General features: G+C 38.8%; 1 protein-coding gene across 7 annotated transcripts in view; it reads right to left on the bottom strand.

Annotated features, from left to right (window-relative positions):
- The window catches only part of LOC150088264 (ralBP1-associated Eps domain-containing protein 1-like), a 791,977-nt gene that overhangs the window by 487,815 nt on the left and 277,750 nt on the right, over window positions 1–26,412 (bottom strand). For all 7 annotated transcript variants that reach the window (XM_090369416.1, XM_090369413.1, XM_090369418.1 and 4 more), the window contains exon 9: window positions 11,970–12,121. In XM_090369416.1, coding sequence (XP_090225542.1) covers window positions 11,970–12,121 — 152 coding nt within the window. The remainder of the gene's footprint in view (window positions 1–11,969; window positions 12,122–26,412) is intronic.

The raw sequence follows: 26,412 nt of genomic DNA, 5'->3' as shown, positions 1-26,412 counted from the left end.
TTCTAAGATCCAAATATATAATATCAAAGTTATTCCCTGCATCCAGTACTTTTGTGACTGCATCAGAGTATCCAATCAAATTGGTCAGGCAAGACTTTCCCCTAACAAAATCATGCTGTGTCCAAGCTATAACTGAAGTCTTGTCTTGATGATCCTGCAGTGCTTCTTTAACCAGTGCCTCCATTAATTTTCCTGGAACAGAAGTTAAACTCACAGTTCTATAATTACTTGTGTCAGCCTTTGATCCTCCTTTGTGAATTGGAGTCACATTTGCACATCTCCAGTCCATGGGTACCTCCCCTGAGTCCAAGGAAGCTCTCATAATTATGGCTAAGGGTTTGCTTACTTCCTTTGCTGCCTCCTTTAATATAACTGGATAGATCCCATCCACCCCAGGTTCCTTTTTTGTGTTTATCTTCAACAATTTCTCCTTGACTTCACTTTCAGTTATTACAAGATTATCTAGCTTACTGCCAGAGATCAATACACCACTGGCATTCCCCTCGCTGAATAACTCCTCATGTGTGAAATTAGATGCAAAATATTCATTTAGTTTGTTAGCTACCTGAGCAGGATCATCAACAGTTGAACCATCGATATCAAGTGGACCAATCTGATTCAGCCCCTTCCTTCTAGAGTTTACATAAGTAAAGAACTATTTGCTGTTTTTCTTTGCATCCTTTGTCAAAGATTTCTCGTAATCTGCCTTCGCCTGTCTAACCTCCATTGTAACTTGGTAACAGATCAATTTATATCTATCATAGTCTTCTGTGTCACATGTAAATTTTTATGTATCCCATACATTTTTCTTCTCTGTGATATGTCTGATTAGTTCACCTGACATCCATTTAGACCTAAACCTTGAACAATATTTCTTAGTTGGTATGTAATGCCTAGTAGCTTCCAAAATTAATTCTTTGAATGCTTCCCATTTTGAATTTGCTGTCGGTAACATCATCAGTCGGTCCCACTGTATAGAATTTAAATACTGTCTCAGACCATCGTAGTCATCTTTATGAAAGCAAAAACCCTTCCCTTTACTCGTGATGGTAGTTACCTCTTTGAATAAATCCCACTTCAGCACACTGTGATCAGTGCCACCTAGTGCTTCCTTTATCTGCAGATTCTTAATGCATGAAGAATCACTACTGGTAATGAGATCAAGAGTATTACTCCCTCTAGTTGAATCCTGAACATGCTAATGTAGAAAACAATCATCCAATAAATCCACAAAAGCCTTGCTAGTGTGTTAGTGAACAACCCACAAATTCCAGTCAATATCTGGGAAATTAAAATCCCCCATTATAAGACTCTCTGATTTTCTGGCCCACTCTATTTTCCTGTACAGTTTCTTATTATACTCATCAGAGTCATTAGGTCTATAACACGCTCCTACTCTCAATTTTGATCTCCCAATGCTTATGTCACACCAAACTGACTCGACACTGCACTGTCCAGCAATGTTGATTAGCTTCACTTGCTTGGATTTTATATGTTTCTTAACTAACAGTATAAGCTCTCCTCCCTTCCTATCCTGTCTGTCCTTTCTGTACACATTGTACTCCCCAAATTCCAGTTCTGCATTCCTTATATCTGGGTGACACCATATCTCTGATATCCCAACAATATCTGCCTTTGATGTTTTGAGCAATACCTCAAATTCATCAAATTTATTTCCCTAGCATTGGTGTATACGCAAGTATACATGCACCTGTTCCTATTCTTAATTACCCTAACACAACCCATGTGTTTACTTGTACCGCAATGACTCCCAGCAGTCTCTGAAACATCCTGCATCTTGTTTTTCAGGCTGATGCTCATTCCAATAGAAGCAGTGCAAGAATCACTTTCACCTCTGCCAGTGGCTACTGTTAATCTATTAGTCTCAGCTGCCCATATCAACACCAGAGCTTGCAATTGGTAATCACGCAACACAGCGGCAACCCCCAAGGCAGAATGCACTGGTTCCACAAGAACTAGTAGTTGTTGGTGAATCTATTGTCAGGGAAACGGGGAAAATGCTTTGTAAAAAGGATAGGTGGAACAGGACCGGCAGAATTACTTAACAAGTAGAGGTCAGTGTTGAAAAAAAGACGTGAATTAGAGTTGAATTTGAAAGTGTCTGCAATTCTGCCCAGACACGATAGGAGGGAGTATATGATGAAAGCCTTGTTGACCAATTCGGCCCTGGAAAGACTGTACAAGGCTCAAGGGGTAGAATTTTTTTCAGCCTGGTCTGTAGTTGTTAACAGAAGAGACTGCTTCTACAGGGATGGGATACACTTAAATAGAAAGGGTGCAAGAATATTTGCTGATGCTATCGAGGCAGTGTTAGGTGGGTCGGAAAACTGCTAGCTTGGGGGAGGGTTACAAGAACTAATAGATTAACAGTAGCCACTGGCAGAGGTGAAAGTGATTCTTGCACTGCTTCTATTGAAATGAGCAGAAGCCTGAAAAACAAGGTGCGGGATATTTCAGAGACTGCTGGGAGTAAAGTGTGTTTAGGGTCAAGCGGTACCAGGGGATTTACATTGTGGGTGAATGTAAACTGGCTTTTCCAGTCAACTGGAAAAGCCAGAGATTTAAAAGTGTATGGACTTTTTATATGTGTGATGCCATGTACCGTTGTTCAACCAGTCATTCGCCAGAACACTACTGAGGCTCGACGTTCTCCCACTTTCGCCCCGTGGAGGCAGACCAGGTACTCACTAGTATATAGTTCACTCTGGCAGGTCCTGCCACCTAATTTCCTGAGATTTCAGTGGCTACGACTTTGTGGTACAAGTAAACACATGGGTTGTGTTAGGGTAGCTAAGAATAGAAACAAGTGCATGTATACTTGCAGCCGACCGAGCTAGCCGGGTGGGTAAAGTGCCTGCCTGGCAACCCAAAGGTCGCGGGTTCGATTCCTGCCTGAGGCTTGGATCAAAGTACTGCAAAAACCTTCGGAGGTGCATTACAGCCACAGAAGCCTATGCGCCAACAACTACAAAAAAAAAAAAAAATGTATACTTGCGTGTACACAATGCTAGGAGTTTGGTAAATAAATTTGATGAATTTGAGGTATTGCCGAAAGCATCAAAGGCGGATATTGTTGGGATATCAGAGACGGGATGTGACACAGATATAAGGAATGCAGAACTGGAATTTGGGGAGTACAACGTCTACAGAAAGGATAGGAAGTTGTCGAGTCAGTTTGGTGTGACATAAACATTGGGAGATCAAAATTGAGAGTAGGAGTGTGCTATAGGCCTAATGACTCTGATGAGTATAATGAGAAACTGTACAGGGAAATAGAATGGGCCAGTAAATCAGAGAGTCTTATAATGGGGGATTTTAATTTCCCAGATATTGACAGGAATTTGAGGGTTGGTCACTCACACACTAGCAAGGCTTTTCGGGATTTATTGTATGATTGTTTTCTACATCAGCATGTTCGGGAGGCAATTAGAGGGAGTAATACTCTTGATTTGATTATCAGAAGTGATTCTTCATGCACTAAGAATCTGCAGGTAAAGGAAACACTAGGTGGCAGTGATCACAGTGTGCTGAAGTGGGATTTACTCAAAGAGGTAACTACCATTAGCGGAAAAGGGAAGGGTTATTGCTTTCGTAAAGGTGACTACGATGGTATGAGACAGTATTTAAATTCTGTACAGTGGGACCAACAGATGATGTTACCAACAGCAAATTCGAAAAATGGGAAGCATTCAAAGACTTTACATACCAACTAAGAAATACTGTTCAAGGTTTAGGCCTAAATGGATGTCAGATGAGCTAATGAGACATATGGCAGAGAAGGAAAATATTTGAAAGTGTCTGCAATTCTGCCGAGACATGATAGGAGGGAGTATATGATGAGAGCCTTGTCGACCAATTCGGCCCTGGAAAGATTGTGCAAGGCTCAAGGGGTAGACTTTTTTTTCAGCCTGGTCTGTACTTGTTAACAGGAGAGACTGCTTCTACAGGGATGGGATACACTTAAATAGAAAGAGGGCAAGAATATTTGCTGATTCTATCGAGGCAGTGTTGGGTGGGTCGGAAAACTGCTAGCTTGCGGGGGGTGGATACAAGAACTAATAGATTAACAGTAGCCACTGGCAGAGGTGAAAGTGATTCTTGCACTTCTTCTATTGGAACTGGAATGAGTAGAAGCCTGAAAAACAAGATGCAGGATATTTCAGAGATGAATACCTGGAATACATATAAATTAACACGTGACACAGAAGCCTATGACAGATAAAAGTTAATCTGTAACCAAGTTACAAAGGAGGTCAGGCAGGCGAAGGCTGATTACGAGAAATCTTTGGCAGGCAATGCAAAGAAAAACAGCAAAGAGTTCTTTACTTATGTAAACTCTAGAAGGAAGGGGATGAGTCAGATTGGTCCACTTGACATCGATGGTTCAACTGTTGATGATTCTGCTCAGGTAGCTAACAAACTAAATGAATATTTTGCATCGCATGAGAAGTTATGCAGTGAGGGGATTGCCAGAGGTGTATTGAGCTCTGGCAGTAAGCTAGATAATCTTGTAATAACTGAGAGTAAAGAGGAGGAGAAATTGTTGAAGATGAACTCAAGAAAGGCACCTGGGGTGGATGGGATCTATCCAGTTATATTAAAGGAGGCAGCAAAGGAAGTAAGGTAACCCTTAGCCGTAATAATGAGAGCTTCCTTGGACTCAGGGGAGGTACCCATAGATTGGAGATGTGCAAATGTGACCCCAATTAACAAAGGAGGATGAAAGGCTGACACAAGTAATTATAGACCTGTGAGTTTAACTTCTGTTCCAGGAAAATTAATGGAGGCACTGGTTAAAGAAGTATTGCAGGATCATCTAAACAAGACTTCAGTTATAGCTCGGACACAGCATGGTTTTGTTAAGGGGAAGTCTTGCCTGACCAATTTGATTGGATACTATGATGCAGTCACAAAAGAACTGGATGCAGGGAATAACTCTGATATTATATAATTGGAACTTAGAAAGGCTTTTGATACTGTTGCACATGGAAGACTGCTGCACAAATTGGAGCATTGTGGCATTGGAGGAAAATTTTGGGGATTACCCTGACTTCTAATCTCTCTCGGCACAAGCACATTACAAATATTGCTTCCTCTGCATCTAGAAAACTTGGTTTTCTCTTTCGCTCTCAGTATTACTTTTCTTCCAAACAGCTGCTCACTCTGTATAAATCACAAATCCGCCCTGCCGTGGAATATTGTTCCCAAATCTGGGGTGGTTCCCCCAAAACCTCTCTCAAATTTCTTGATTCCATTCAGAAGAGGGCAGTTAGGTTAATTAATGATTCATCTCTAACAGAGTCTCTCCACTTGCTCTCTCATAGACGTACTGTTTCTGCTGCATGCCTCTTCTACAGATACTTACATGGGCACTGTTCTTCTGAATTGGCTTCTAGAATTCCTGCTCTCTCTTTCAAAACAGTCCGAACACATGCTGCCACCATCCAAAATCCATTTACTGTCTAACTTGAAACTCATAGAATCAACTTTTCATCGTCCTTGTTTATTCATTCAACTGCCGTTTTCTGGAACAACCTTCCTTCATACGTATTTCCTGAAAATTACAGTCTACAGAAGTTCAAGTCCAATGTCAACAAATATCTTCTTTCGTCTTCTCAACCACCACCCAAGCACAGTACTAAGTACTATAGGTTCTAATACCTTCATGTTTACATAAAAAAAAAAAAAATCAGTGGACACTGCTCATTTTGGACTAATGTTATTAGTGGAGACCCTCAGGGTGCAGTGTTGGGTCCATTATTGTTTTCTGTATTTATAAATAATATTGATGATGGTATATCATGCTTAATGTCCAAGTTTGCAGATGACACAAAAGGTTGGCAGGGTTGTTAAGGACACTACTGATGCTATGCTGCTGCAAAGGATTTGGAAAGGTTGAGCAGATGGGCTGAGAGGTGGCAAATGAAGTTTAACATTGACAAATGTAAAGTACTACATATGGGAAACAGCAACCCCAGAGCAACGTATCAACTCAGTGGTACTACACTCACAGTGTTAGAGAATGAAAAGGACCTGGGGGTTATTGTGCAGGCCGATATGAAGTTCTCTGAGCAGTGCAGACGTACTTCAAGAGTAGCTCCTGGTGTCTTATAAATGATATACAGGAATTTTCCTAGCAGGGATAAGGAGGTGATTATTCCCTTGTATAAGGCAACAGTCAGGCCACACCTTGACTACTGTTTACTGGTCTGGATGCCTCATTTCAAGAAGGATGTAGAGCTGCTGCAACGAGTACAGAGAAGGGCAACAAGATTAGTGAATGGAACAAAGGGGTGCTCTTATGAAGAAAGGTTTAAGTTTTGGAAATTACAGTGTCTGGAGACTAGGCACCAGTGAGGTGATCTGATAGAGGTGTACAAAGCCTTGAATGGTTTGAGCATGCTCAATGCTGATGGGATTCTTTCTCTTGATCAGAATAATCACCTGAGAGGGCATAAATTCAAATTGAGGAAAGATAGATATAGGATAGATGTGCGGAAATTTGCCTTTAGCCAGCGGGTAGTTGGTTGGTGGAACAGACACCCATCCCTTGTTGTGGAAGTTGATAGCCTAAATAAATTTAAGGCTCAGCTGGACAGGTATTTCGAATGAACGGAGGGGTGAAGTGGAAGTTTTTTTTTTTTTTTTTTGGCTGATGCTGCATAAGTTTGCTTTCTTGCATCATATGCCTCTACTAATGCTAGTCCTTGTATTCCCCCAAGCTAGCAGTTTTCCAACCCACCTAACACTGCATGGACGCAGCATGGATTGGCGGACATGGTCGAACACACCTGGAGTTTCTTTGACAGTAGCAGCAGTGCAGATGAGTCTCGCCACGAGATCCATTTCCGTCTCCACAGGCGATTCATACACGATAGATTTGAGGGCCCCACAGAAAGAAATCAAGGCTCGATAAATCAGGTGAGCATGGGGTCCAAGAAATGGGTCCACCTCGCCAAAATGCCTGTTTAAATGGTCACGAACACACCTTCCATAATGGGCAGGCACCCTGTCATGTTAAAACCAAATATGTTGCTTCTCACATTTGCTGGAACATTGTCAAGTAACCCTGGCAGAACTTGTTCAAGAAAGATCCGATATTTATCGGAGTTCATGCGGGATGGTAACAGGTATGGGCCGACTAAACAGTCACCGACCATACCTGCGCACACATTTATTGCGAAGCGATGTTGTGCCGCATGGGGGTGCACACCGTGTGGGTTGTCGTGAGCCCACATACGAAGCATTGTGCTGATTGAATAAGCCTTCCTGAGTGAAATAAGCCTCATCCGTGAACAAAACAGGCTGGAAAATTCAAGTCCTGAACACTTTCTTGGAGAAATCACTGCGCAAAAGCCACACGTGCAGGATAATCTTGGGGGAGCAGTAACTGAACCCTTTGTAGATGAAAGAGGTGTAAGGAATCATCGTGCCAGACATGCTGTACACTGCAACGAGACACTCCTAAGGCTGAGGCAAAGGCACGTGTGCTGGTAGTAGGATTATTCTGGACGTCATTCAACACACTTTCTTCTATGGCGGGAGTTCGCGTCGAAAGTTGTCTGCCCGCACTACTCCTGTTACCTCTAAATGACCCATAATTGTCCAAATTTTGATGCACACACGCAAACAAACAGTGGTCTGGTTCATGTCTGTCTGGGAAGTATTCTCCATAATTTCGTTTAGCTGCTCGTCCATTGCCCTCTGCTAATCCATACACTAGGTGCATGTCTGCTAGCTCACAGTTGATATATCTATGGATGCTCTTCGTGCAGCGACTACTGGTTGAATGAGTAAACCAGAAATTTTCCCTCTCGCGAACTGATGAACAACGCTGTCTACCGACTTATGATGACATTTCCAGTCATGGGTTCCTATGCAATTCACATTCCTTTAGATGTAACCCACCTCCCCTAAACGTCTGTACCAATATTTTTGAGACACCCTGTAGATGTGTTAAATAGAATGACAAGAAAGTGGAAATAAGAAGACAATTCTAATTGGCAATTATTTTCCTTTATCTTATTTAATTTTTAATTTTCATAAACCGAACTTAATTAGCAAAAAAAAATTTTCTTTTTTTTTCAAAATCCATTAACTTACTGTGATCAAGACGAATAGTTGAAGAGCGTTGTCTGCTTAAGGAGAAAAATACAGCGAATTTCGTTTAATTCGTATGTCAATGTGTTTATCCAAATTTTATAACCATAATTTTAATTATTTATTCTCATATACGGTTTTCCGACTTTAACTATTTTAATTATTTTGACAGAATGTCTTCTAGCATTCATGGTTTTTCCTGAGTTGGTTTGATGGGGTTGGGCTCTCGGTTTTCAGTTCTGTTGTGCGTCGGATCGGTCATGTCATTGGTTCACCATTTTATTCGTTTACATTTGGAGAGCATCGACTGGAAGCATTCTACACAAAAGATTGAGGTAATCTCTTACTCTTTTAAATGAACTTATGACAGATTTCTCAATATTTTATTTTTTTTTTGGTTGGCGTCGTGTGATATTACACACAGTTTTGGCCTCAGTGTTATTGCCAGGCACCAGTCTAAATTAACCACTTTTTGGGCTTAATTTGTAAGATTATTTATTACAAAATATATTTTCAGATGTATAATACTTTGTTCTACTCAAACTAATTTGTTCCACATTATATCTGGTTATATCTCACTTTATCACATTACTTCTCTTTTCCATTCTTATGTTCATTTAACATGTTTTTATATTAGAAATGTCTAGAATCGGGTTGAAAATTTATTTCCACTATTGTTTAGTTTTATATCAATACAGTCAGTCCTCGTATAACATGTGTTTACACTACACAAATTCAATCATACACGATTTATAAATAGGGGAACAATATCGTGTATAACACGAACTGAATTCGCTTATGCATGATTTTCCTTTGTGTTCACAAGAAATGTCAGTTGAACATGGAATCACCTCAACTGAACGCAACACGACAGGAATGAACAGAAGATTCTGAAAATGTATTTGTTTTTCATATCAGTGAAGGGGAAACACATTCCACCATAAGAACGTAAAAACCCATGCAATCCCAGCTATTGTATTATCGCAAATGCAATTAGATCAAGTTTACTACCAGATTATAACAGATTCCACTAGCAGAAATGCAACTGGAAATTGTTTTTATTGTTTAATGGCAGTAACCCCCAGAAATGTGCTTTATATCGCAAATGCAATTAGATCAAGTTTACTACCAGATTATAACAGATTCCACTAGCAGAAATGCAACTGGAAATTGCTTTTATTGTTTTATGGCAGTAACCCCAGAAATGTGCTTTAGTAAAATGTGAGCTAGTTAGGTGTTAATAGGGTGTCTCTGCCTTTACGGTGTTGTTTATTCAGTTGCGCAGCTTTGTTCATGTGTATCAAGCGTGCCTCCTTATCTTGTAATATTCCCTATAAATGAGTAAATTTCTTAAAAGGTGTGAAGAGGAAGCATCCTGGTGAAGACACTACAGATTCAGAGAGAAAAAGAAAAGCAATATCAATAGACAGAGGCGAACTGGGTCAAAAATTCTTACCCGGGAAAATTTATAGCGGCCTCATACTAGCATTTATGGCCAAAATCACAACGGCCTCTGGCCCACTGGGGTTTCTCCGGTAAGGCTTATGGCCAGTCTGCCTCTGTCGATAAAGAAAAACAACATGAAATTGTGAAAAGCTTTGAGCGAAATGAATGAACATGTGATAATGCACGTGCTACAGGCCTAAATGAGGCAATACGGAGAAATAGAAATAATGCAGAGAAAATGAAAACAACTTTCATAGCAGGAACAACTGAAAGCGTGTTTTTTTTTGGCTGATGTTATATACGCTTGCTACCTTGCATCATGTGCTTTTGCTAATGCTAAAAATTCATTAGATCAAGACACAAAGAATTGGAAGAGATGGAATGGCTGTCATCAGTTTGGATAGAAAATCAAACAAAGGACAAGTTCGTTTAGCATTAGCATTAGTAGAGGCATTTGATGCAAGAAAGCAAGCTTATGCAGCATCAGCCAAAAAGTAAAAAAAAATAAATAAAATAAATAAATAAATAAAAAATAACCACTTCCACTTCACCCCTCTGTTCGTTCAAAATACCTGTCCAGCTGAGCCTTAAACTTATTTAGGCTATCAACTTTCACGACAAGGAGGGAAATCTATTCCACCAACCAACCATCCGCTGGCTAAAGGCTTGTTATTTGTTATTGTTATTTGGTTTTTAGGAGCATTAGCAACTAAGGCCATATTGCTCCGGGATATGCGGTGGTCATTCCCTGACCTTTCCACATCCTCCGTATTTGGTGGTGATGGGCTCGAACACCGTCCTAATCAAGAAGCGTGTGCTACGCACTGCTGCTGCTCCTTCCCACCTGGCTACGGAGGCGCCCGCTGGCTAAAGGCAAATTTCCTCACATCTATCCTACATCTGTCTTTTCTCAATTTGAATTTATGCCCTCTCAGGTGATTATACTGAGCAAGAGGAAGAATTCCATCGGCATTGAGCATGCTCAAACCATTCAAGGCTTTATACACCTCTATCAGATCACCTTGCTGGTGCCTAGTCCCCAGACACTGTAATTTGCAAAACTTAAGCCTTTCTTTGTAAGAGCACCCCTTTGTTCCATTCACGAATCTTGTTGCCCTTCTCTGTACTTGTTCGAGCATCTCTACATCCTTCTTGAAATGAGGCCTCCAGACCTGTATACAGAACTCTAGGTGTGGCCTGACCATTGCCTTTTACAAGGGAATAATCACCTCCTTATCCCTGCTAGAAAATTCCTATATATCATAGACATTAATAAAATAATAAGAGGAGTTTACCTCAATATAGTGCGTAGAACACTTCCGTATGATACCCTCCAGAAATTAAAACGAAACAATCGACAAGTTACCAGTACATTAGAGTAAAATATAAATAATTAAATAATCAATTTAACACAATTCAAATCAATTTAAAACAATTAAAAATCAAATTAACGCAATTAAAAGAATCTAACGAAAATATTCCAAACGATTTTCCTTCCTTAGGAAGGAAAATCGTTTTTAATATTTTGAAATATCGAAGGAAAGAAACCAAACCTAGTACAAGGGGAAAACTTCTTATGTGGGAATTTCTTATCCGAGTTCTACTGTATTTATTTTTTATTATGCATATTTTAGTAGTTATCTTCTATCACTCTCATTGCCTTTCCTTTTTTTTTTTTCTTTCCTGCTTTATATATATCTATATATAAAACAGTTCATTTTCATGTCAAGTCAACTGCCATAATTCATTGAATTAGACTGAAATTCTTCCGTACCCTTCTTTAATCCCTTAAAAAAATGCATCATATTTCTGATAAATGAAAATTAAACAAAATTAAATTAAATAAAATTTAATTAAATAATTAAGAATTTATTAATATTAATAATTTTTTATAGTACTATATTTTTGTATTTTGTGATTATAATTTCCATAGTATTGCATGGTGTATAACTGAAAATAGTTCTATTTTTCAATTCAAACAGAAATTAGCAAAGGCACATGATGCAAGAAAGCAAGCTTATATAGTATCACCCAAAAAAAAAAAAAAAAAAAAAAAAAAAACCCTTATTTCAACCATCCACTCGCTCAAAATGTTTGTCAAGTTCTGTCTTGAATCTATTTAAGCTATTAAGTTCTACAATGACAGATGGAAGACTGTTCCAGCAATCAACAACCCGCTGGCTAAAGGCAACCTTCCACACATCTGTCCTACAACTGTCTTTTCTCAATTTTAATTTACGCCCTCTCAGGCGATTATTCTGAGCAAGAGGAAGAAATCCATCAGCATAAAAAATTATATAAGATATTTTATAACTCAAATGAGAGAATTTTAATATAATCTTTAATTAAATTATTTTTATTACGATATAAAATTATTTATGTCATGATACAAACTAACTCACCTTCCATTACTTTTTGAGATATTTTTGGTACTAATGAAGATGGAAGGGTATCAGGTAGGTCAATATTATTTCTCTTAAGAACTACTAAATGCATAGCTGTACAAAATTCTTCTAATGTTAGGGCTCCATCTTTATCAACATCTGACAATTGCCTACAAGAAAAAAATCATACAAACAAACTTACATTATATATTATTTGCAGAAGGCAAGAGTACCAGCCACAAGTTATCACTGATGCTCCAAAAAGCATAAAATATATAATGCTCAATTTATCAAGGTTTTAAAAAATAAAATCTTCAAAATGTAAACAAAAAATTGGATTCGTAAATATCTTTACATATACTTTAATTAGGGTTTTAAAACTTCAACTACTGTTGATTTCATTTAATGATTATCAATAAAAATAAAATTTTGTAAATATTTATAACTTTTTATCACACAAAACAGATTTTCTGAAAGTGAACAACATTATTATTACTATGTGTTTATTTAAACATAAGGAAAGGAAGGCATGAAACAAATGAAAATACATTCATCTCTGTGAGATTTACATATGCATTAAGTATGAATTAACACTGGATCATGGATACATTCAAACTTATTTACAGATTGCTCAACGCTTATGATTATCACCAGGATATTCACAGCTGATAAAAACATAAGTCGTCTCCAGTATAAGTTATAACAAAAGTTATTCTCAGCAAGATCTAAGTAAGACTGTATTTTGGTTAACAGTGACATGAAGGTATATCACTTCAATGCTAATGGGCCAGGGAAAAGTGAACAACTGTTGCAATAAATTTTCCCATGTTAAGTGGAAAATAAATACATTATTAGCATTAGCAAGGGCACATGATGCAAGAAAGCAACCATATATATAGCATCAGCCAAAAAAAAAAAAAAAAAAAAAAAAACAGACACACACACACCCTTCTCATTTCACCCATCCACTGGCTCCAAATGTTTGTCTAGTTCTGCCTCGAATCTGTTTAAGCTATCAATTTCTACAATTACAGATGGAAGTTTGTTCCAACAATCAACCACCTACTGGATATGGTGGCTAAAAACAACTTCCACACATCTATCCTACAACTGTCTTTGCTCAATTTGAATTTATGCCCTCTCAGGCAATTATTCTGAGCAAGAGGAAGAATCCCATCAGCACCGGACATGCTCAAACCATTCAAGGCTTTATACACCTCAATCATATCACCTCGCAGGTGCATAGTCTCCAGACACTGTAATTTGCAAAACTTAAGCCTTTCTTTGGTAAGAGCAACCCTTTGTTCCATTCACTAACCTTGTTGTCCTTCACTGTACTCATTCCATCCTTCTTAAAATGAGGCCTCCAGACCTGTATATAGTACTCAAGGTGTGGCCTGACCACTGCCTTATACAAGGGAATAATCATCTCCTTATCCTTGCTAGAAAAATTTCTGTATATCATTGACAAGACACCATGAGTTACATTTGCAGACCATCTGCACTGCACAGAAAACTTCATATCTGCCTGTACAATTACTCCCAGGTCCTTTTCATTCTTTACCACTATCAGTGTAGTACCACACAGTTGATACGTTACTGCTGGGGTTGCTACTTCCAATATGCAGTAATTTACATCTGTCAAAGTTAAACTTATTGAAGTTAAACATAAGAAAGGCACCTGGGGTGGATGGGATCTATCCAGTTATATTAAAGGATGCGGCAAAGCAACTAAGAAAATCCTTAACCATAATTATGAGAGCATCCTTGAACTCAGGGGAGGTTCCCACGGACTGGAGATGTGCAAATGTATCCCCAATTCACAAATGGGGATCGAAGGGTGACACGAGTAATTACAGACCAGTTAGTTTAACTTCTGTTCCGGGTAAAATAATGGAGTCACTGGTTAAAGATGCATTGCAGGATCATCTAGACAAGACTGAAGCAATAATTCAGACACAGCATGCGTTTGTTAAGGGTCTGACAAATTTGATAGGATATTATGATGTGGTTACAAAGGAACAGGATGCAAAAAATAATTTCGATATCATATATTTGGATTTCAGGAAAGCTTCTGACACTGTTGCGCATGGAAGACTATTGTACAAATTGGAGCAGAATGGTATTAAGGGTAATTTGCTACAATGGATAAAAAGATGGTTGAGTGGGAGAAGACAGAGGGTGGTAATTAATGGGTGCTGCTCTTCGTGGACTAATGTTATTAGTGGAGTCTCACAGGGTTCGGTGTTGGGTCCTCTGTTGTTCTGTATATTTATCAATGATATTGATGAAGGTATGTCAGGCTTAGTGTCGAAGTTTGCAGATGATACAAAGGTTGGCAGGGTTGTTAATGACAGTAATGGCAGTGTGCTATTGCAACTGGATCTAGATAATTTGGGCAGATGGGCTAAGAAGTGTCAACTGAAGTTTAACCTTGACAAATGCAAAGTACCGCATATGGGTATAAGTAACCCCAGAGAAACGTACCAACTGTGTGGTACTACACTTAAGGTGGTAGAAAATGAAAAATACCTGGGTGTAATTGTGCAGTCAGATATGAAGTTTTCTGAGCAATGAAGACGAGCAGGTCATGGGGTTTTGTCAATGATATATAGGAATTTTGCTAGCAGGGAAAGGCAGGTGACTGTCCCTCTGTATAAGGCAATAGTCAGGCCACGCCTTGAGTACTGCGTATAGGTCTGGAGGCCTCATTTTAGAAAGGCTGTAGATTTGCTTGAGCGTGTACAGAGAAGGGCAACAAGATTGGTGAGGGGAATGAAGGAATCCTCTTACCAAGAGAGGCTTAAGTTCTGCAAATTGCAGTGGCTGGAGACTAGGCACCTGCGCAGTGATCTGATCGAGGTGTATAAGGCCTTGAATGGATTGAGCACACTGAATTCTGATGGGATCCTTCCACTTGTTCAGATTACGAACTAAGGGGGCATAAATTCAAATTAAGAAAAGACAGATGTAGAATAGATGTGCGGAAATTTGCCTTTAGCCAGCGGGTGGTTAATTGCTGGAACAAACTTCCATCTGTCGTTGTGGAAGTTGATAGGTTAAATAAATTTAAGGAGGAACTGGACAGGCATTTGGAGGGAATGGTGTTTTTTTTTTTTTTTTTTTTTGGCTGATGCTGCGTAAGCTCATACACTTGCTTTTTTGCATCACATGCCACTACTACTACTTCAGTTGCTACCTCTCAGCCCATCTGCTCAACTTTTCAAGATTCCGTTGCAGCAGCGTATTGTCATCCGAGTCGTTAACAATGCTGCCAACCTTTGACTCGTCTGCAAACTTAAGCCTGATATAACATCATCAATATCATTGATGAATACAGAAAATAACAATGGACCCGACACTGAACCCTGTGGGCCTCCACTAATAACATTAGTTCAGGAAGAGCAGTGTCCATTGTTTACCACTCTCTGTCTTCTTCCACTCAACCATCCCTTTATCCATAGCAGCAATTTACCTCCAATACCACACTGCTCTAATTTGGGCAGTATTCTTCCATGTGCAACAGTATCAAAGGCCTTTCTATGATCCAAATATATGATATCAAAATTATTCTTTAATATCCAGTTGCTTTGTGACTACATCATAGTATCCAATAAAATTGGTCAGACAAGACTTCCCCTTAACAAACCCATGCTGTGTCCGAGCTATAACTGAAATCTTGTCTAGATGATCCTGCAATGCTTCTTTAGACAGTTACTCCATTAGTTTTTCTGGAAAGAAGTTAAACTAACAGGTCTGTAATTAGATGTGTCTCCCTCTGATCCACCTTTGTGGATTTGGGTCACATTTTCACATCTGCAGTCCATGTGTACCTCCTCTGACTCCAAGGAAGCTCTCATAATTATGGCTGAGGGTTTGCTTACTTCCTTTACTGCCTCCTTTAATATAACTGGATAGATTCCCTCCACCCCAGGTGCCTTTCTTATGTTTATCTTCAATAATTTCTCCTCCACTTTACTCTCAGTTATTACAAGATTATCTAGCTTACTGCCAGAGTTTAATACACCTCTGGCATATCCCTACCGGAATAATTCCTCATGTGTGAATGTAGATGCAAAATATTCATTTAGTCTGTTAGCTACCTGAGCCGGATCATCAACAGTTGAACCATCGATATCAATTGAACCAATCTAATTCATCTGCTTCCTATGAGAGTTTACATAAGTAAAGAACTCTTTGCTGTTTTTCTTTGCATCCTTTGGCAAAGATTTCTCGTAATCTGCCTTTGCCTGCTTAACCTCCTTTGTGACTTGGTTACAGAGCAGTTTATATCTATCAATGGCATCTGTGTCACCTGTTAATTTATATGTATCCCATGCATTTTTCTTCTCTGCCACATGTCTGATTAGTTCACCTAACATCCATTTAGGCCTAAATCTTGAACAATATTTCTTAGTTGTTATGAAAAGCCTAGTAGCTACCAAGATTAATTCTTCGAATGCTTCCCATTTTGAATTTGCTGTTGGTAACATCATCAGTTGGTCCCACCGTATAGAATTTAAATAGTGTCTCAGACCTCCGTAGTCACCTTTATGAAAGCAAAAACCCTTCCCTTTACCCCAGATGGTAGTTGCCTCTTTGAGAAAATCCCACACCAGCACACTGTGATCACTGCCACCTAGTGGTTCCTTTATCTGCAGTTTCTTAATGCATGAAGAATCAATCCTGATAGTCAGATCAAGAGTATTACTCCCTCTAGTTGCCTCCCGAATATGCTGCTACAGTAAACAATCATCCAATTATACGACACTGATTTACTGGTCCACTATTTCTCTGTTCATTATATAAACTTTTAAAAGATATATTTAGAAAAACAAAACTGACATTTGCAGTTTCTGACCTTTCACAATAGGTGGTTTTCCAGCTGATTTTAACAACTGATAAATGGAAGTAGAAAACGCAGTGCAATCAATAGTGACACTGAAAGTATGGTGTGCAGTCTCCTGCTACTGCTAAATAAGTTTTGGATATTGACACAGTATAAGTATCTATATTGTATGTTTTTTCTGTACTTCACAATAAAGTTTTATTTATTTATTTATATAATTTTTAAAACTAATCATTCTTTTTGTATAGTTGGCTACCAACTGATTAGTATTAGTAATGGCAAAATGATGCAAAAAAGAAAGCTTATACGGCATCAGACACTAAAAAAAAAAAAAAAAACCTCCTACATCACCCGTCCACCAATTGATTAATTCTAGTTCTTCTGTGAATTAATTCAACTACTGACATTCAAAACAATGGAAGTATGTTTCAACAATTACCTAATTACTGGCTGGGCTGAACGTCGAAACACCTATCCCATAACCGCCTTTCCTCAATTCGAATTTATGTCCCATCATGTAGTCTGAGCAAGAGGAAGAAGGCCATCAGCACAGAATTGAGCTTAGTCAATTGATTCAAAGTCTTAAACACCTCAATCAGATCAACCAATTCATGGGTTTCAGGTTGAGAAGACGAGAGAAGGTATTTGTTGACATTAGATTTGAACTTCTGTAGATTGTAATTTTCAGGAAATATGCATGAAGGAAGGTTGTTCCAGAAAACTGCGTTGAATAAATAAATGAGACAGATAAAAAGTTGGTTCTGTGAGTTTGAAGTTGGACAGTAAATGGATGTTGGCTGGTGCCAGCATGTGTTCGGACTGTTATGAAAGACAGAGTGGGAATCATAGAAGCCAATTCAGAAGAACAGTGCCCATGGAAGTATCTGTAGAAAAGGCATGCAGCAGAAACAGTATGTCTATGAGACAGAGAGTGGAGAGACTCTGTTAGAGATGAGTATTAATTAACCAAACTGCCCTCTTTTGAATGGAATCTAGAATCCTGATAGAGAAGTTTCGGGGGCACCCCCCCACTTTTGGGAACAATATTCCATGGTAGGGCGGCCTTGCGATTTGTATAGAGTGAACAGCTGTTTGGAGGAAAAGTAATGCCGAGAGTGAAAGAGAAAAGCAAGCTTTTTAAATGCAGAGGAAGCAATATTTGTAATGTGCTTGAACCAAGAAAGATTAGAAGTCAGGGTAATCCCCAAAAGAGATATATCATCCTGCCTAGAAATTGGAGTGTCACCAAAGATAAGCGTGGGAGCAGAAGAATCCTTGATGTGAGATATAAGACAGGACTGAGTTTTAGAAGAATTGAAATTAACTAAGTTGTCTTTGCCCACTGGAGAATTACCTGGAGAGTGGCATTTAAAAAATTGGTAGTGGATATTTGAGAAGTTGAAACTGATTGAGCAAGGCAAGGTTTCTCAAACTGGAAAGTGGAAGGCAATATGCTATCATCAAAACTATGGATACGATTTCTGGTCAATGGAAGAAGTTCATTAATATACAAGGGGAAAAGAGTGGGGGAAAGAACTTAACCTTGGGGGACACCAGTATTAGTGGAGAAGTTAGAAGACAGAGATCCATCTACCATCACACTCAGTAATCAGTCAGAGAGAAAACTGGATAACCAACTACAAAAAACAGTTGGCAAACCATAAGATGGGAGCTTATTTAGAAGACCTTTATGCCAAACGTGATCAAAAGGAACTGCTTGTTTCTCCGAATATTTCCATTGAATTTGTCCATAAATGGATAACATAAGCCTGAATATCACCAGGGAATTAACACTGACAGAATCCATACTGGCGATTGTTGATCAGCGGAAGGTTTCTAGATAGTTAAAGAGTTGGCGGTTAATTGATTACGCCATTACTTTAGAAAGAGCAGAAGTAATTGGAACGATAATTGGATGGGAGAGATTTGTCACCATTTTTAGGAACTGGCTAGATATGAGCAAATTTACAAGCATAAGGAAAAACACCTGTGGAATAAGAAAGTAAAAAAAGATGGCAAAGAACAGGAGTAAGTTCAGGAGTGCAGGTTTTGAGAACAAGTGGTGAAATACCATCAAGACCTGGAGATTTCTTAGCATTAAGATTTGTCAAAATCCTTGTGACATCCTCTTGATGGAAGACCACAGGAGGCATTGAATGGAGTGTGCTGGGATTGGTGGGAGGTGTTTTACCAAGATCATTAATAGATGAGTTCGAAGGAAAATGGAATGCTAGCAGGTCAGTTTTATCATTGGCTGAAATAACAATAGAACTATTTGGTTTTAACAGAGATGTGAGCAGAGAAGGGCAAAAGTTGCGGCCAATAGCTTTGAGGAGAGATCAGGATGCTCAGAGCTACCATTATGGCAAGAAGCAAGTTTTCTACTCTTAGCCTGTTCAAAATCTAGTTCTAATTGTTGCGAGCTCTGGTGTAGGCAGAAAATGATACTGAAGAATTTTAAACAAGCCAATTACGATATGCAACATTCTTCTCTTGAACAGCCTCAGCACATTTATTGAAAACCGAAGGTTTAGATAAAGGACAACATTTTAAGGTGGAGTGTGGAATAAAGGATTCCATTCCTACAAAAATAATTTCACTGACACGATATGATCAAACGTTCTCACCAGAATTTTTAAACAGTAATCGGACCAAAGAAAAGAAATCTCACAGGTCATCCAATTTTGCATTCTTGTAATGCCAAACAACACGAAGCTGTGAGTAGCCATGAGACAAAGGCCATTGTAGAATTGACAAAAACCAAGTTGTGATCTGAGGTACCTATAGGAACCACTCACTTCGACTGTGTACTTAAAACGGTTGTTTGTGAAAAAAAAGATCAAGCATGTTGGCTGTATGGTTAGGATTTTCCAGTATTCTGGTAGGTAAATGAACAATCTGAGCGAGGTCATTAGTAATAGCAAAATTCTCAACATCTCGACCAGCTGGGTCCGTGTGACTAGAAAACAGAAGCCAGATGGAGTTGTGAACATTAAAATCACCAAGGAAAATTACCTCACTGTTAGGAAAATTGGAATGGAGAGGGTCAAGTTGCAAAAGGCAGAAATCAAAGATTTCCAAGTGATTAGTGGAATTGGGAGAACGGTAGAGACAACAGATGTATTTTAAAGAATGGGGGTAGAGAGATTTTAAGACAGAGAAGATTGAAAAGAGGAGATTCCAATTTACTAAGTCTCTCACAGGGAATATCAGTCACTTTTTGAAGTTTGGTGCTTGTCTGTATCTCCTGTTTCACATCCGCCAAGCAAGGGTGTATAGCTTCTTGATTGGAGTAGCCTTTAAGCAGTCAGTTATCAGACAACAACTGTTATTCCGTGGTACATTTGCCTTCTTTGCATGTGGCACCAGACTGGGCTGCCATATTTGGCAGCTGAGTAGCATAAAGGTTGGTAAATTCATATTAATTTGATTAATATGAATTTGTCAGTTTTTTTTAGAAGATTGTTGCGTGTGGTAACCTTCCATTTAATGTTTTCACAGTTTTTCCTGTATGTTAAGACTCAGTCTAGCAAGACGCCCAGATATTTGGGGCATCACAATGTTCCAAGACATTTCTTGGAATGTTCCCTGCCATTTAATGTCCAATCTTTTGTTAGCAAGGTGGTTTTGCATGTGGAAAGCACAGATCATACAACATGGATCGTACAACCAGATCAACATACTAAATTGTGTTTATAAATAATTTAATTGCCCGAAACATTATTAACATTTTTGTATTTAGTTAAGTATTTAATAAGTTACAGTTTAACATTCGTAGAGCCTTTGTTATCAGTAATTTTGGTGGGAGTATCATAACTAGTAAATTGAACTTTAGTGTAGTAAACTGAAGTGGGTTAAACAAAAAAAAATATATACATACATACATATATAAACAAGGTAATTAACATGCTCTGGGGAATTAAGGATTCACCTAGAAAAGTCCTTAGTACCATGCCAAATGATGCGGTGACTAATGGTTGAATTGCCAGTGGAGATTATCCTGTAAGTTATGGCACTCAACGTTGCATGTAAGCTGAGCTTTCATTAGCTGATGAGCCATTTCTTTGGGAAAGATGTCAATGAATGCAACAAACTAAATTCAAAACTCGACATACCGCCAGGTGTGACTGAGTCTCTGAGAAAATGAGTTGATGCTGTGGAGCAAATTCATTGAGTGCTCATCAGAGACTCGAGTGAGTGCTCATATTCAGGTGAAGTACTCCTGAATCCATCTCCAGAAATGGATCAAATGGAACAGAATGCAGGAAGTCATTAACTGGTGAATCAATTATAAGGTAAAAGGGAACACATTTTGTAATAAAGGCAGATAGCACAGAATCATTATATGTCTACTGGGTGCAATGTCTGCAACGTTAAGAACAATTTTTCAGCTCATAATTGTTCTAGTGCAGCGTTTCCAAAACTTTTTTAGTAACGGAACACTTTTCAACTCACAATATATTTACGTAACACTTTTCATCTTGCAATATATTTATGGAACTCTTACAAAACACAAGTTTAGCAGGAGCCAAAGAACTATTTGCTAATATTTTATTACATATATACAATGCACTGTGCATCAGAAGCACTTTATTTCCAATACATGTAAAGCCGAAATTCAAATAATTGTCATCATACTTTCGCTTTGGTCTTTTATTAGTTGGTTCCTATTTTTTCACTTCAGATTTATGGGGAAAAAAGGCTGCGATTGTTCATTCTCACTTTGAAATGTGATAAGGTTGTGTTCATTTTCATCGACCACACTTGCACTACTAGAAGTACTTTGATTCTCATTTTAAAGTTTTTTTTTTTCAAACACAAATCCATGGTCATTTATTTTAATAATAATATTTCGAAATAATGATAATTATCAAAAATAATTTATATAAGGAAGTGAGTTTAGTTATGATATCGGTTCGCTTCCCCCTTTCCTTCAACACATACTCCAGAATAAATTGCATACAAATGGCATATTAGACCACTACACTGCTACTTCTTTGTAGATGTCATTACCTTTATGCATACTTTTCTATGCAAAGCTCATAAAAATAAAGTGTGCCGCAGTCTATTTGATTATCAGTCTATGCCAGTATATTAATAACTGAAAAAAATAATGTTAAAAATTATAATGATACAAAAGTGGTGTATGCTACAAATATGCAAAACTTATTTATTTTTTAATTATTCATTATGATTTTTCGCAGAACACTAGTGTTCCATGGAACACTATTTGGGAAAAGCTGTTCTAATGGGTGCATGGTAATACCTGTGGGAACTAATTACTTAACATAAATAAAATGAACTGGTTATTAAATATAAGGATATGTTGAAAAAGTGTTGCATGATAGGGCAAAATGTTTTTGCATCTCCAGATCTGACCAGACATGACAGGAGAGATTCTGTGATGAAAGCCTTGGGTTGAATCTAGGCTTTGGAAAGCATACGCAGGGAAATTTTTCTCAGCATGGCTAACATTGGTTGGCAGATGGAATTTATTTTGTAAAGATGGTAAAGGGATGAGGTACAAGGATTTTGTTAATGCTAATGAGGCGACATTAAGCATCATGGGAGTTAGGGAAGTTGGCACAAAAACAACTGAGGTCAATGGGCTGTCAAAATCAATAAAACTTAATTCGTGTATACAGTAATTCCAGGACTACTGTTTACAGTACTCCTGGAATTTGGGCATTTCATCAACTAATGCTGATGTAGTTTGGCTTACTCAGAGATAAGATAAAGAATTTAATTTCAATGAATAGTAATAGTAATAGAGGCATGTGATGCAAGAAAGCAAGCGTATGAGCTTACGTAGCATCAGCCAAAAAGAAAAAAAAAAAAAAAATTCACACAATCATTCCCTCTAAATGTTTGTCCACAGCAATTAACCACCCACTGGGTAAAGGACAATTTCCACACATCTATTCTACAACTGTCTTTCCTCAATTTGAATTTATGCCTCCTTAGGTTCGTAATCTGAGCAAGTAAAAGAATCCCATCAATAATGCATGTGCTCGGTAAAGATCAGGAGGAATAGAGGGGCGGGGGGGGGGGGGGGGGGTAATGCTCCTCATCAAAAATTGCCTGAAGGTGACAAAATTATTCCCTGACTCAGATCAGAATAACATGGATATTGAGTCAGCATGATGTGAAATGACTTATGGTAAAGGGAAGATGATATTTGAGGTGTGTTACAGGCTAAAGGAATCTGAAGAGTATGATAAAAATTTCTTTGGCCCATGAAGTTGCTACTGGCATTGGCCACATGTGCAGAGTACCCTACCTCTTCGAGATGTGGGTTCGGGGGTAGGGTTTGGCTCAGAAAATGTAGTACATGCTTTGAGCTCTTCAGGACTACCACCCCTGATGAGTATTCCTGGATTTCTGTTTTCAATGTTCAAAGTTATTTGAGGTTGATTCTGTGTCTCCTACATGGAATTATCCCCCCCATCTGGTTTGGCTTCCTCTGGTGAGGTTGTTGTCTTATCCTCGTATGTTTCTTCATCTGGACATTGGATTTGTGAAATCTGTCATAGAGCTTTTACAACCAAAACTGGTTGTGGTGTCCACCTTCATTGTCTCCATTCTGAAGAGGCTAATCATAGGATCAATATTACCTGTACCAAGGCTCCTCAGTCTGAGGAGGAACTCCACTATCTAGCTAATGCTGAGCTCAAACTCCAAGGTCATAATCCATCTGATATAAATCCACGCCTGCACCAGTTGTTTTTGCATCATATTACGAAGCTATTATGAGTCGTTGAAAAATGAAGTCTTATTCCATTTTTCTTATGCAATTCTCTGGTTCGGTTGTGTCTTCCAATGATGTCTGTCTTCTGATGCTGTCTCTGGTCTTCCCTCTTCTGATCCCTTTTCTTCTTTGGGCACTTCTACCCTTTCAATGCAAGCTGTTCCTCTTTTGCTACTGACTGCTTTGTCTTCCGAGAATCTGGACTTCCTTTGCCAATCTTGACCCGGCTTTCCGTCATCCTCGCAGTCACCCTGCTGCTTCAGTTGCTGCTGCCCAACATCGTCTTGGTCCATCAGGGTGATCCATTTTTCTCCTTTTCTTTTCTATGCCATTCTAGATGGTTTGCTACAGAAGTTGCCTTCCTTTAACGGGTTCAAAATTCAGGGATGTCAAGTTAATGGTCTTGCTTTTGCAGACGATCTCATCTTAGTCGCTTCCACTTCTACCGGCTTAACTCAGCTTCTGGATAAGTCTAATTCTTTCTTCAGTGCTCGAGGTCTTAGTATCAATCGCTCAAAGTCTTGGACTTTCGTTGTCTTTTCTTTCTGAAAGTATTTGAGTGTTGAACTTTCTCCCAAGGGCCAGTGATCCGTGGGTTGCAATCTCCATTCTTACTTGAATCATCTATGTAAGGTTCCATCAAAGCCCCAACGGTGTCTGTTTATTTTTAAAGACTTTTCTCCTCCCTCGTTTCTACCATTACCTTGTCTTAGGGAGAACTACTGCTGGGTTGATTAATCACCTTGATAATCAAGTTTGTGCTGCCTTACATCTTTGGTTGCAGCTTCCCCACAATGTTCTGGTCTCATACTTCCATGCCAACATTCTCAATGGTGGACTTGGCGTGTCTTCATTTTGTTTTGTTGGTCGATTACTGTTATCAAGAGACCAACTTAATTGCCTTCAGAAAATCCCCATTGCCTGTGATTTGACTGTTGTGTAAAGTCCCCACTATTAAAGGAATTTGCTTGTACTACCTCTGAAATAGTTCCAACGTGGTTTCTTCAGTCTCAATCTTTAAAATTCGCTGGTCTAGCCTGCTTCATGGTGCTATCGATGGTCAATCCTTTCTCAGTTACAAGAAAATTCGCTCCCAACACCGATGGGTTAGTGATGGTGCTTGTCTTCTTTCTGGACATAAGTTTCTCGAATTTATATAAATGCGAAGAAATAGCACTTCTCACGCTGTGAAGAACTTCCTGTGGGTCACTTAAGCCCCAGCAGTTTCTGGACTGGTTGCCTTGCCGTTGAATCTTTGGCCCATGTTTCCCAGCACTGCCATCACGATCACAGCATCAGAATCACATGCCATGATGCCATTGTTAACATCACTGCCAATCGGTTGCATCAATGTGGGAGGACTGTTCTCAAGGAACTCACTTTAACACCTTTGAAGGCCTTCGTAAACCTGACCTCATTTATCACTGTGGGGACAGAGTCATCATTCTTGATGCCCACATCGTTGGTCATGGCTTTCCTATTAAAAAAAAGTCCCTTAATTTGTTGCACTGAAATGTCCATAGAAAGCTCAGTAGAAGTAGAGTCAAAATCAAGCTGAAACCTTTGGAAAATGTTAGAGTCAGACTGCTGTACAATAAGTAATATAATAATCTCAAAGAAGAATTTGTCAGAATATATTACTGAGGTTAGAGGAGGTAAGACTCCATGGGAGGATGGTATATATATTCAGTTACAATTAAAAGAGTTCATTGAGCATATCAAACCATTGGGAATATAAATGAAAGCATCATTATATCAAACCTGACCTTGTCACAGCTAATGTATCACACAATACTGGAACAGTCATCAGGGTATTTAAGCAGTGAGAAATAACAATAATCTTATAAAAAAATCTCTGATCATACATATGCAATTCACAGCCAAACAGGATGATCAGTACTGTACCCACGAAGAACAGTTGAATAGCAACTATACAACACGTTCTAAATGGATGACTGCACCCTCTCACAATAGTTACTTCAATGCCTTCCCCAGATCCTGCTTCAGCACCTGTATGCATCTTGAGGGGAGCCATTTGCAGAACCTAATACTACATCTCATTTTACCTTTGTATTATATCTGATTTGATTTGCTTTATTTGAATGTTTTATGGATGTTTTGGTTAACCACTTTACCCTAAACCTCAGGTTTCCCCAAATGATTGTGTTTCTTTGTGTATCACACTAAGTTTAGATGGAAAATTCGGTTTCTTGCTCGATTTGCATAATATTTATACGGTGTAAGGTGTACTTTCCTGGGATTTCAGTGGCTAGGACCAGATTTGAGAATGAGATGATCGCTGTTTCTTGAGCAACGGTTGTAATTTTAACACAGCGTAGGGTTGTTCACTGATAACTTGTTCTAGGGCCAAACAGGTCAGGCAATAATTTTGATGTATTTAGATTTAGACCTGTGGGGCATATATATATATATACACACATCACATATATATATATATAAAAAGAAAAAAAATGTAAGGCAGAAGAGTGGGGTGGCAGGTGGATGAAAAATCACCTCCCCACACCAAAAAAAAAAAAAAAAAAAAATCATTGTGTAAGAGAAATATAGGGGGTGGGGTAAAAGGATAGATGGTAGGAAACAGAAGAAAGAAGCTGAAGGGGAAAAAAAAAAAAAAAAAGAGAGAGAGAGAGAGAGAGCGAGCGAGCGAGCGATACTCCGCAAGTGCAGGATAGGTACAGCTAGCATGGCCAGTCAGTTGGAGCCGACAACTTGGTGGAAATCAGCAGTGTGAGTGCTGCTATGGTGGATGGGTCATGTTCAGGAAGGTCTAGTCCAGGTGTCATCATTGGGACTCCATTTGGTGAGTCTGTGTCGCATCCAGACTGAAGGCTGGTCCAGTAGTC

The sequence above is a fragment of the Mastigoproctus giganteus genome, chromosome 3, assembly GCF_048544385.1.
Source record: "Mastigoproctus giganteus isolate SK-2022 chromosome 3, ASM4854438v1, whole genome shotgun sequence".
Taxonomy (NCBI): Eukaryota; Metazoa; Arthropoda; class Arachnida; order Uropygi; family Thelyphonidae; genus Mastigoproctus; species Mastigoproctus giganteus.
Note: the sequence above shows the minus strand (reverse complement) of the source record. Positions and strands in the feature narration are given on the sequence as shown.